Raw genomic sequence first — 12,978 nt, 5'->3', positions numbered from 1 at the left:
GTTTGTTTTACTGGCGATTAGCAAATCCGGCGCCCGGAAATCATAATTTGGCAATAGGAGGGCTATATTTTATACATTTGGCTTACTTAATTTAAACCTAAAACATTCCTCAAAACACAGTGTATAAATTAGGATTATAATAAAGAATAAAATAAAATAAAATATAAAATTTTTAGAGATAAAGGGTGGTGTTAATACAACAATTTTGACCGCAGATTATGGCTCCGTTAAAAAATCCCATCATTTTTTTTGTTTGGAAAGAGTTTTAAAAATTTGCACTTGTCAAATAACTTGATTAACTAAAAAACCAAGACTTGCAGTTCAAATATGGCCAATATTTGAATTTCACCTTAAAGATTACTGATTAGATTAGACATTCGAACCCTATAAAATCCTGCAGCACCCATTAAGGTAAATAAATAAAGGTTACACCTGGCAAAACAGTGTTACTAGCCAAGTTCTGCACCAAAAAAGCAAATTTAATAATAGATAAGATCGAAATGTTGCTATTTTACGAAATAGTAAAAGGGTTTTTATTTATTCTTATAAGGTTACATTTTGGAACTTCAAATGTACCGCTATAAATCGCGCAATGTGTAATCGATACTGCCCTTGCGCCCAATCGAGCCAATCGATAACCGGCGAATGCACATCTCATTCCAATTGGAGTACGCCTGCTGCTATCGATATCTAATCACAAAACACAATAAACTAAAAACAAAAGTGGCTAACTAACTTGTTAAAGAAAGCAAGCAGCAGAGGAAAGGCGCAATTGACTCGGGGCACGACTGGCAAAACCAATAATTGCAAAAAAGAGGGCGCGCGCGGTGGGCCGAGGAACAATTGCGTGGCGTGCTAACAGACGAGTGCGAGCGAGAGGGCCGATGCCCCTGCCCAAATAGAATTCCATATTTTTTCCGGCAGGTAAAAAAAGGTGAACAAGTCGATTTTTCCGGAGGACACCGCCTGCGGCTCCGCGACAAGGACGATGGCCAGCGAGCCGGAGAACAAGCCGCCCATCCTGCACATCCTGGTGGTGGGCTTCCACCACAAGCTGGGCTGCCAGGTGGAGTTCTCCCATCCGCCGCTCATCTCGGGCTCCACGGGCCGCCACGAGTGTCCCTCCGGCTGGAAGTACCTGCCCACCTTGGCGCTGCCCGATGGGTCGCACAACTTTGCCGAGGACACGGTCTTCTTCAATCTGCCCAGCCTGTACGAGCCCGCCGCCAGCATCTACGGGGTTTCCTGCTACCGGCAGGTCCGAGTGGAGAAGCTGAAGATCAGGACGGCGGATCTCACGCGCAGCACCGTCCAGAAGTCCGTCTGCATCCTGGCCCGCCTGCCCATCTACGGGTACATCGAGGTGAAGCTGGCCCTGATCGCCGACGCCTTCTTCGACCAGGGCGACTTCTCCGGCACCGAGCTGCTGGTGAAGGCCTATCAGCAGCTGAACGCCTGCCTGCTGGACGACGAGTCGCGCCGCCCGCTGCGCCACTTCCATGTGGGCCTGTCGCTGCGCGAGATAGTGCTCCACTGGCGCCACAAGGCGCTGATGCTCTTCAAGCTCCTGCTCCTGCAGCGCCGCGTCGTCTGCTTCGGCTCGCCGGTGCGCCAGATGTGCGTCCTCATCCTGGGCATGGCCTCGCTGGTGCCGCGCCTGCTGGAGAAGGGCTTCCAGGAGGTGGCCTGTGTGCGCACCTCGCGGCCGCTCTCCCCCATGCCGGATTTCACCGACTCGCTGCAGCGGGAGGCGCAGGCGGAGGCGGAACTGGAGGTGGCTGCGGTATCGGTGCCAGCGGGGAATTTGTCTGCCGAGGAGCAGAAACTTACGCCGGAAAGCGCCACGGCGGCGGAGGGGGAGGGGGAGCCCGAGGACCTGGCCCTCGTCTCGTCCGCCGCCTCGGTGGGCGAGGAGCAGGCCAGCGGCGACGACACCTCGCCGCGCTCCACGCCCAACTCGCAGTCGCAGGACTCGTCGAACGGCAGGAACAGCTCGCTGACCAGGGAGGCCAGCGTGGACACATTGGCGTGTGAGTAGCCCTCCGTTGAGGTGGCAGATCCCTGCCCCTCTTAATATATGTCTTAGTATGATATTAATTAAATCGCAATTAAATTGAGAACCTAAGCAAGATTAATTGTAATTTTGATAGAACTCTAAAGATCTTTGTAGAATACACAAGAGTTTGTTGTAATGCATTAGTAAGATATTTATTATACTCTCAGGATATCTATAAAATAAGAAACCAAATCAAGATTGTGCTTTATCGAACCAATAGTTATTTTGATAAAACTCTAAAGATCTTTGTAGATTACACAAGAGATTGTTGTACGAATTTCGCAAAATATATGCCTTAGTATGACATTTATTATACTCTTAGGATCTCTTTGAAATATAGAACCAAATCAAGATTGTGCTTTATCGAACCAATAGTTATTTTGATAAAACTCTAAAGATCTTTGTAGATTACACAAGAGATTGTTGTAAGAATTTCGCAAAATACTTGCATTATTAGCATAATATTTATTAAACTCTTAGGATCTCTATGAAATTTAGAACCAAATCAAGATTGTGCCTTAAACAACCAATAGTTATTTTGATAAAACTCAAGAGATTGTCCCAAAAACGTTTGAATTTGTCCAGGTCTCTCTAGATTTTTATTTCTGATTTGGATTACTATAGGCCATTCACAGAATCGTATGCTAAATTTTTAAAAAATATTTATAGATTTCAACACAAAACTTTTTATAAGCATGCTTGAAATCTTGTAATATAAACATTTTCGTGCCTAATAATGAGTCAGAAGGGATTGTAATAATATTGTAAATGCTTTGGATTGTAATACTTATTAATCATATTCTTTTTTTTATCATTTGAGTGACTCATTCCCATGGTATATTGGAGTTTACATATGTACTTATATAAAATATTATATTATTTTGGTAAAACTCTAATGATCTTTGTAGAATACACAAGGGATTGTCCCAAAAATGTAACATTTGAATTTATCCAGGTCTCTTTTGATTTTTATTTCTGATGTGGATTACTATAAACCAATAAACTAGATAAGAATAATGTATATATAATAATGTTGTAAACGCTTTGGATTGTAATACCTATTATTCATATTCTTTTTTTATCATTTGAGCGACTCATTCCCAATGGTATATTGGAGTTTGTATTAAAGAACTTTGTTCCGTCTTCTCTTCCAGCCAACCTCGCCGCCTTGTGTGCCGTGAATCCGGACGAGTATCGGGCTCCAGTCAGCATCTTCGCCAGCGGCAATCTCTGCCTGCCGTATCTGTCGCTGCCGTACATGGACCTGCTCAGCGATCCCATGGTGCTCTCCTACGTCATCGGCACCTCCAACGTGCTGTTCCAGCAGAAGCGTCAGCTGGCCGACGTCCTGGTGGACATCGAGGCGGCCAACCTGGATGCCCACGATCCGGAGCTCAGGCGCCAGCTGGTGCTGAGCACCGAGGACCTGCGCTACATGGACTACATCATGAAGCACGTGCAGTCGCCGAAGGAGGATGCCGAGGGCAGCGAGTACTGGATTCGGGAGCAGTTCCAGGGCTACATCCTGGCCCTCCTGCGCACTGCGGTGGCTCCAGGTGGGTGTGCTTAGTTAATAGAGTCCTGTACGAATGGAATTGAATGAATTTGAATTTTGAGTTTAATAGAATTCCGAAATAATTCAAACGACAAATTATTTTGAAGAAGAAAGGGCCATAATTTTGTGATTAAGTCTGCCTGAACTTTATTTTCTAAGCAGTTAACATTGATTTTATAATTTTATCCACTTTTTGTTCTCAAAAGAAAGCACAAAAAGATCTGGCAAATTAAAAAAATTCAAAAAATGTATTCATTCATTCATTCAATTCGAAATGAATTAGAAAAACATTCAATTTATTTCACATAGAATGGAAATTTGAGTTTTATATTAAAAATCACGTTATAACAGTTATTTTCGGATTCGTAAAGTAAAACTCAAAGAATAACTGTTATTTTTTAAATTTTATAATAAAAGTTGACAAATAACAGTTATTCGTCGTGATCAAAAATAAAACTCAAACTTGATTTACGGCGATTTTGTGGGTAAAACAAATTTAAAAAAAAATATAGTTATACATATGCTCGGTTGGCTTTTTTTAAGATTTTTAGTAAGTTATATGCGGTTAGCATTTTTTTAATTATTTAATTTTTTTTAAATGTCAATGGAATTAAAAAAAATAAAATAATAATAAAATAACTTATTTGTTGAAAAAAAATCAACAAATAAGTTATTTTTTGAGTTTCATTATAAAAATCAAACAAATAAAAATCATTACGGATTTGTAAACTACAATGGCTAACAAAAATTAGGACTCTTCTAAGTGCATAATTTTTTTGGTAAGAAAAATGTACAATAACAGTTATGTTTTCACATAGAATTGAATTAAACAAATCAGAAATTTTATGGCATACTATGATACAACAAAAATTGAATGATTCATGCAGGCCTCTATTAGTTGACATTGGTTTAGAAATAAAGCTAACACAAAGATATATATTTTACAGATGCCACGGCCAAGGAAAACGATCACTTCAATGCGCACTTCATGGCCGCCTTCAAGCGCACCCAGTGCTTCCAGGAGTGGTACGACGTGAGGCCCGAGCCAGAGTTCTTCGATGCCCTGCCCACTGGTCATCCCTTTGCCGGCACTTTGTCCGTGGCGGACATGAAGCTAAAGCTGGCGCAGTGAGTGCTCAATAACCCTTTAGCAACTGTAGTCTAAACACTCCCCTTTTTTCCGCAGAACCATGCAGAACAGCGAGAGCGGGCGAAAGATCAACCAGGCGGTGAACACGACGAGTCGGGCGGTGGGCGGTGCCATCTCGCAGGCCAAGGGCGCCTTCTCCAGCTGGTGGTCATCCATAACGACGGCCCCGCCAAATGCCAGCGCTGCGCCCGCGACAGGCGCCAATGGCCAGGAGGGCGACGCGGGCGAGGGAGCTGCCGCAAGCCAAGAGATCTCAGTTACATTCCAGAACCACAAGGACGCCGAGGACGTCAGCATCCACCTGGCCGGCCAGGAAGAGGCGCACGAGTCGCATGAGTCGCACAATGCCAGCTGCGAGCAGCCGCAGGGCATTGTGGAGATCGGACGCGAGGCGGAGCTGTTGGACAAGGCCGATCGGCAGCCGGAGGAAGAGGAGGCCAAGATCTCGGCCATTCGGCCCGGTTGTGGCGGCGATGTGGCCACCTCCGCCGTGGAGCGCAGCAGCGGCGATGTCTTCATCGTCTGAGGACGTCGGACGTCGGCACTAACGAGCATTGTATAAAATCGCACTAAGCTAAATGATAATTATTTATTACGCAACATATTGTCTCAGTCTCAACGTTGAATTTATATCCTCGTACTCGTACTCACCCCTTTGTACACCTATATTTTAGAGCCAGTTGACTTGTGGCACAGAGAATTGTATGGACAATTTGAGACCATATTCATTAGTTGCACAATCTCTAAACAGGAAAACTGATTTGTTGTTTTGATTTGTTATTAAAATCCACACTTTTGTCTATATAGAGTATGTATGGTAAACTCTTGAAGATTCCAAATAAATTGTGAAAAATAGAAGCGTAGGGATTACAATCTATGGACAATTTGAGACCATATTCATTAGTTTCACAATCTCTAAACAGGAAAACTGATTTGTTGTTTTGATTTGTTATTAAAATCCACACTTTTGTCTATATAGTGTATGTATAGTAAAGATTCCAAATAAATTGTTAGTTTATGATTTAGTTAAGTGGTTAGTTCTTTTGCCTAAAACATTTTAGAATATGGCTTATAATTGTCACATTATTCCTTTCCCTAACACAAGTCGATTCCGCTCTAATCCAAACAAAATTGGCCAAAAGATAATATCGTTTAATATTTATTATGTACGCCTACGTTTAAGTTGTCCTTGCCGTCTCCACCCACCACTCAGTGTATATGTGTAACCATGTAAAGCTAAACCGTTCCAAGTGCAATTTGTAATCCAAAAAGGCAGCGGAGATCCGTAACAAAACCATAAACCGTGTGGCAATAAAGAACCTAAAGAAATTTACCTAATCCACAATAAATACATTTCACAAAACAGTTGTTCTGTTCTTGTCTAACTGGTGTCTGTATACATATCTTGATGTAATTGCTAATATTATCATTTGTTAAATTTAAAATATCGCTTTTTGATGGCCGCTAGCACAGGCTCAAAGGAGGGCAGCCGGGCAGAGTGCACCTTCTGCTCCTCCTCATCCAGTTTGGCCTGATTGAGGGTGAGCTTGGTGTGCAGGGCCTGCAGTTCCTTCTCCCCTTCTATCAGTTTTAGTTCGCATTTGTCGAGCTGGGCGTTGCGTGCTTTGTGGTCCTCCTCCTGTTGCAACTCGGCGGCGGCGAGAAGATCTTCGTTCTTCTGCTCGCTTGTGTGGAGCCTCTCCTGCGCCGCCTGCCGCCGCCTCTCCAGTTCCTCCAGTCGGCCGATCTGATCACTCTGATCCTCGAGCAACTGCTGCTGTGTCATCAGATTGCGCCTGTTGCGATTTTCCTCCTCCATTTTGGTCAGGCGATGCTCTTGCTGCTGCAGCTGGGACTCCAAGGTGGCGATCTCTCCTTCCAGTTCGATGGTTGCTCTTTTTAACTGATCCTCCTGCTGATCGAACGTTAGACGCCTCTCGATATTCTGCTCGCCCTGCTGCTGTAGGAGATTAGCCAGCAACTCCAGGCGCTGAACCCGTTCGGAGATTTGCTCCTGGTTGGGAGACATGGGCAAAGTTAGCTCCAACTTTTGGCCGGCGGCCAGGACAGGATCCATGCTGAGGTGCCGAGCATGCGAGTTGAAGGCTTCGACGCTTTTTAATAGCTTTGCCCAGCTGTGCGACACCGAAACACGCTGGTGCATCTCCAGATCGGCCACCTCCTGCAGTTGTCGGCTGTAGGCCTTGGAGTAGTTTTCTGCATCGTGGCACTTCATTTGCAGCGCCTTCAGCTCCTGGGCCGAGTACTTTTGGCTCTTCACCGCCTCCGCCAGGCGCTGTTCGTCCTCGATTAGCTGGCGGAGATTAGACTGCTTTTCAGCGGCCTGGGCGCCTAGGTTGTCCAGGTTCTTGAGCTGCTGGCTCAGATCAGCCTGACTGTGGGCCAGCTGCTGGGCGAGCTGTTGCTGCTCCTCCATTAGAAGCTCCAGATCGTTGGAGCTGCCCAGTTCAACGTCCAGTTGCTGCAGCTTCAGCCTCAGTTCGTCGATCAACTGGTCCAGCGCCTGGCGATGCGGCAAATGGCACTTCCTACTGATCAACCGATCCCCGGTCTCCGCCTGCAGCTTGGCCTCCTCCTCGCCGAGCTCCTGATCCCACAGGACAATGCAGTCGCCGACCGCGGCGAAGAGCAGAGCGTTGACCTCCTCGTCCAGCTCGGCCATCGATGCGCAGTGCATGCTGTTCAGATACGAGCAGCTCGGCTGCTCCGTGGTCTCCATGAAGGGAAAGTCCTCTTCTTCGGTGGGAAACGGAGGCGGGGCAAAGTCGAGGAGAAAGTCCAGCAGGACGATCACATGGCCGAAGGAGTGCTGCGTGGTGGGGGAGACCAGCCAGGATTTGTTCACCTGGTAGGGATACTGGAGCTTCTGCATGGCGCTGGTGATGTCCTCGACGTGGTTCTGGCCCACCACGGTCACCCGATTTCGCCAGATGTTTTGGAACAGCAGGTTGAGGATGGCCACGAACTGCTTCATGGTCATGTTCCGCAGGCCGCCAGGCCGGCTAGAGAGATCCGAGATGAATCCTGCGGCCGCCTCGCTTTGATGGATGGCATGCAGGTACTCCAGGATCTGGTGCGACCGCTCCGCCACCCACTTCTTGTCGGTGTGCGGGGGAATCGCGCGTTCCGCGGTGGAGGGCACAAACCGCGATGCGGAGGCTCTGGAGGGGATTAGGAAGCGGTGTATTAGAGGTATTATCAGGGGGGGCTTATCAACGCACCTTCGGGGCATCGCCTGGTTGGACAACGGAGTGTGCATGACCATGCTGCGCTTGGTCGCCCTGGATAAAAGATGATCCTGGTTTTAGTTCTTATTATTCCCCGCGATTTGGGGCTTCTCACCTGGTCTGCCGCTTCTCGGCGGTGCTCCGCTCTTCCAGCACTTCGCCGCGGAACTCGCTGGTCCGCCGGGGCATCAGATGCGACATCCTGGACAAATAAATAACAATCTAAGGAAATTTAATTAAATCCCGCGTCGTTTACTTCAAATCAGCAGTGGATGCGCCTGTTATCGACTAATCGATAGGTGTTAAATTTTATCGGCGGTTGTTTAAGTGTTCACACTGCAACCGCAGCAGCAACAGCGACAATTACTAAGCTGCGTTCACACAATGGAATTTTTTTAAAGACGCCCAATTTTAAATTGCAACACTGTTGTGCTTTGCTTTCGACAAAACACTGATTTTATAGACAAAAATTGGAATTATCTAGCTAAATAACATAAGCAAAAAATCGACAACATTTTCGAAAAGAATAAAAAATATATCTTTCGGAAAATTTTTACATTTTCTATAAGAGGAAGCATGACCTTTTTTTTTAAATATTCAAAAATGTATTTAGCTTTGAACGCCGACGAGGTATAACATTTCATATTTGAACTATTATTTCCAATGTTTCGGCCAAAATACTGATATTTTAGGTTGGAAAATATGGTTTCGGAGTTTAGACCAAAATAGTCGTTTTTTCGGTCCGACCGACCGACTGCTTTGAGCAGCCTACAACCAACTATTCCCATCATTTTTTGGAAAATTTATTTTTTGATCAATTTTTGTTCTTGTTAATGATTGACTTTTTGGCGAAAATTAGTTAAAAATAAAAAGTTCCAGGTTGGAATGCCAATCGGTTGGCAATCAAATTAAGAGCTTAACGAGGTATAACATTCCATATTCGAATAATTATTTCTTATGTTTCGCTAAAAACAATGATATTATTATATCAAAAAATATATGTAAATATTATAAATAATAAAAACAACATTATCTTTATGAACGAATCTGTTTGCTTTCGTTTATTCCAACATATTTATTTAATTGGTATTATTGTTTCAAGTATTACACAATATTGATGCCTTTTCTCTTACGTTTTCAATTAATTTATAATTATTATTATTATTATAACTAAATATCGATCACATTTCCTTTTAGAACGTCTCCCATTCTCATCGTTTTAATCCCTGTTCACTTTTTGTTGCAGAGCCTACAAACTCCTGCATACACTTCCCATCGTCCTAACTAATTTGCAATAATAAATATCGTTTTCCGCGCGTTAATTATTGCTTTTCTTTTTCATCGCTCGGGGCTGCGGGGAAATGGAGAAGGGACAATGAGAAAAGTAATATTTAAAAAAAAAAACGCACAAAATCGAAAGCGAGACTTGCAAAAATCAAATCTGCGCTAATACTACATAAATGGTTGGTAAGTGTAAATTAAGGATTTAAGTAGGTTCTATTTAAGACTATGCTTTTGCAATTATTATTTGGCTGATTAAGGTAAACCAGAGCGAAAGAATCAAGAACCGAAGTGGGAGGAAACAATTTGCGTTGCGTAAATGTTCTTTTAGTTATTCTTCGTCTTCGTCTTCTTTTTCTCCCTATACAATGTATATATTTCTTTAAATGTGTATAATATTGTCCTAAAAGCCTTAAAAAATATGCCGCAGCAGACCTGCAAATCTACATATGCCTATATATAACCTGTATATATACCATAATCGCACATAATTTCTGGGTAGAGCAAAAGGAACACAAGCAAAAGCCATGTGAAGAAGGACTCAATGTAAAATGATATCATCTCTATCTCTTAATATCTCCCGCCTCGAACATTCGAACATTCGGCATTCATGCATCATTATCATTAGAAGTTAGTTCGTTTTATATTGGTTTCCGTTTCCGCTCTCCGTTTTCCGTTTCGGTTTGGTGTTGGGAGGTTTTTTGTTTTTTGTTTTGGTTTTTAAGGAGGGGCGCTGAAGGCTATACGTACAATTTCTATGTTTTCTATATATTTGTTTTAGGTACATAACAGTTCTTTATATTGTGTGTGGTGTGTGGCTGCCTTGTTTATCATTTATCATTTATCATTTCTCGTTCTACGCTATTCCGTATTTCGTAATCCCTACTCTAATTGGGTGCGTTGAGTGTCTGCATTCCGCTTCCGTACTGCATGCCCACCGACATGGTGAAGAGCCACGCCACCGCCAGCAGACTGCTGCCCAGCAGATCGCCCAGGGCCGTCAGGTAGGGTATGGCCGAGTTATCCGGATCGATCTTCCACTTCCACATCGCGTGCACAATAATGTGGGCAATATACAGCAGCAGCATCACCTGAAACGATCGCCACACATTAGAAATTGTATATTTACATTTAATTAAATAATTAGTGTAATTTTTTTGTTTGGTAATGAAAGACCTCATGGGTTTTGTACTTTTTATAAGCACCAGAAATATAAATTGATATTACTTATGGTGTTATTAAGAGTTATATGCCATTTACTATTAATTAAAATAAATAATAATAATTAATAACTCACCTGCACTAAACTGGCAGTCAAATACGAAAGCACAAACACCCAGGTGACCGTCGAGGTGCTATAGTTTATATAGTCAGCAGCAAAGATAAATAGGACATTGCCGGGGATGGACATGGCAATAAGAATCCGTGCTGTCTTCGCATAGGGAACTGTGTTTACCAAAGAAAATTGGACACATTAATACCACTCTCAGTTATAAATATCTGTTTTAGGAATTACCTCCTTTGAAGAGCGCCCGCCAGGGCCACTCGAAGATCTGCGTGTGCGGTGGTATAATCCCGATAATTGAGCTCTGGTGCAGCATTGTGGATATCTTGCTGGCCTGCACCGACACCAGGTTGCCGCCGATTCCGTTGATGATCGGTTGAAAGACCACGAACCCAGTGAACACCTCGACGGCGGCATCCAACACAAGGCCACCCAGACTGCAATGGCAAGAGGGGAAAGTCCATTAATTTTAATTAAATAGTTTATATGCCTATTTCTATAAAATCTATAAAATCTATAAAAGAGTTAAGAAGCTTTAATACCTTTATATACATTTTAAAATACCACGAAATTTCTGAAAACATTTATCAGTTGCATTTAAATACGTTGCAATTCCCATTCAACTCCCATTCCAATGTTTGTTTTAATTTAAGTAAACTGAAGTGTGTGCTTGTCTTACGAAGTTCTATTGCCGCAAATTCCCTAGTCATGGCGAATAATTATAACGCCCGGGAATTCAAATCCTACTGCTGATTCCAATTATAAGCGCACTTGACCCCTCAGGGACATCCATCCGTGCGAATGTTTCCCATGGTCTCGGGTCTCGAATCTCGCGTCTTGGCTACTTATTCCCCAGATTTGTTATAAATAGCGATAGAGATACAATCGCCTGGACATGATTTGGCACTAAATTAAACGGCCTGATATATCTAAATATAGCGGCCAACTTGACTACTTGACGCTCTGTTTTTCTGCTTATCATGGCCCCAATTTTTGCTTTTTACACTCGAGAGTCCATCATCCGATCGGATCGAATAGATTGCCGAGTGCGGAGTGCGGAGTGCGCAGTACGTACCCACTTATGCAGAGGGCCGAGAGGACGGGCACCCATCCGCTCTTTAGCACCGGTCGCGTGTACTCGTTCCTCAGCACAATCATCACCCACATGGGCAACAGCACCAGGTAGCAGGTGACCACGATGAACGTGATCCACAGGTGCGTTTCTGTGGGGAAAATCAAGTATGTTTAACATATATCTTTCGATAGAAAGCCAATACTTACTGATATGCTCGTACAGCAGCGAGGCGATGAAGGAGAGCAAACTGATGGACACCACATCGCCAATGGAGGCGGCCAGGGGCGTGGCCAGGTTATCCGGATTGAGGCGATATTTCTGCGAAAACAGGATCACTGCCACCAGCACGAAGTCTGCAAAGGGGGGAATTATTAGTTAAGTACGTGGTATAAGTATCGAAGGATAAATCCTACCCAGCACAAAGCACGACGAGGTGGCCGTGAACATGGCCGAGGCCGTCAGCAGCATCATGTTCTCGAAGTAGAATTCACCGGTCATCGCCGCACCAACGCTCACCGCAAACATGGCCACCAGGAAGGAGGCCACTGTCGCTTGGACCTGCACCAGCGCTATATTCCCCACTATCATCCGTATCACGCCCTGCCGACTGGTCATGTTGCCCAGGTTCACTTGCGTGGAGAGCCGCGAGGCCAGGCACATGTCCAGATTGCCCTTCAGGCCCAAAAGCGCCGGAACCAGGATAAACAGCTCGCTCACATTCTTGAAGACATACCATTTCTAAGGGGCAAAAGAGATCATTTTTATTAGAATTTGTAATATTTAATATTTTTAGATATTATTCTATTATTTCCTAATTTCAGTTTTTTAGAGATATTTTTATAAAGCCATGTTGGTGCAGGAGGGTCGTACCATTATTTAAGACTATTATATTATAATCGTATAGATTTTTAGGACTTTTATAGTATAGATTAGAGTAGTATAACTGAAAAACATTTTATTCCATTAAATATACTTCCTATTATAACTTATTATTTATTTTTATACTTCAATTATTTATGGTTCAACATTCATCATTTAAAGATCATTGCTCATTGCAAGAGTGCATCGAATATGTATGACAGCATTTACGACCCATCGTAAAGCCCCTTAATCCCAAACTCCTCTTTATAACGGACAATATTTTCAGTTCATTTCGGGCATTGGCCGCCTGTAACTGGCTGCGGCTCCAGTTTGGCCCAGAACTTTTACCATCAATTAGCAGGCAAATTAAACATTTACTATCTAACGCATATATGCAAGATACATATATTTACTCCGCAGCCATAAATAACATTCTAAAAGGAATTGTGCCAATTCACCAGGTACAC

The 12,978-nt window shown here is 43.7% G+C and overlaps 3 protein-coding genes across 7 annotated transcripts in view; 1 reads left to right on the top strand and 2 right to left on the bottom strand.

The window, feature by feature from the left end:
• The first annotated feature begins 654 nt into the window (after positions 1-654).
• On the top strand, positions 655-6,126 carry LOC108066690 (late secretory pathway protein AVL9 homolog). The gene is made up of 4 exons (XM_017155308.3): positions 655-2,030; positions 3,211-3,612; positions 4,559-4,739; positions 4,798-6,126. Exons 1-4 carry the CDS (start codon positions 989-991, stop codon positions 5,285-5,287), a joined length of 2,115 nt encoding a protein of 704 aa, XP_017010797.2. The 5' UTR covers positions 655-988; the 3' UTR covers positions 5,288-6,126.
• Positions 5,908-8,308, bottom strand: Ndc80 (kinetochore protein Ndc80). The gene is made up of 3 exons (XM_017155309.3): positions 8,125-8,308; positions 8,004-8,063; positions 5,908-7,943 (listed from the first exon to the last, which is right to left on the bottom strand). Exons 1-3 carry the CDS (start codon positions 8,208-8,210, stop codon positions 6,188-6,190), a joined length of 1,902 nt encoding a protein of 633 aa, XP_017010798.3. The 5' UTR covers positions 8,211-8,308; the 3' UTR covers positions 5,908-6,187.
• Positions 8,309-9,958: 1,650 nt separating this feature from the next.
• LOC108066693 (solute carrier family 41 member 1) overlaps positions 9,959-12,978 on the bottom strand; it is a 28,358-nt gene continuing 25,338 nt past the window's right edge. For all 5 annotated transcript variants that reach the window (XM_044393467.2, XM_070219039.1, XM_070219041.1 and 2 more), the window contains 6 exons: positions 12,064-12,388; positions 11,857-12,003; positions 11,651-11,798; positions 10,807-11,012; positions 10,588-10,736; positions 9,959-10,381 (listed from right to left, as the gene is read on the bottom strand). In XM_044393467.2, the coding sequence (XP_044249402.1) occupies positions 10,178-10,381; positions 10,588-10,736; positions 10,807-11,012; positions 11,651-11,798; positions 11,857-12,003; positions 12,064-12,388 (1,179 nt within the window). In that variant the 3' untranslated portion in view covers positions 9,959-10,177. The remainder of the gene's footprint in view (positions 10,382-10,587; positions 10,737-10,806; positions 11,013-11,650; positions 11,799-11,856; positions 12,004-12,063; positions 12,389-12,978) is intronic.

Source organism: Drosophila takahashii, chromosome X (genome assembly GCF_030179915.1).
Source record: "Drosophila takahashii strain IR98-3 E-12201 chromosome X, DtakHiC1v2, whole genome shotgun sequence".
Taxonomy (NCBI): Eukaryota; Metazoa; Arthropoda; class Insecta; order Diptera; family Drosophilidae; genus Drosophila; species Drosophila takahashii.
Note: the sequence above shows the minus strand (reverse complement) of the source record. Positions and strands in the feature narration are given on the sequence as shown.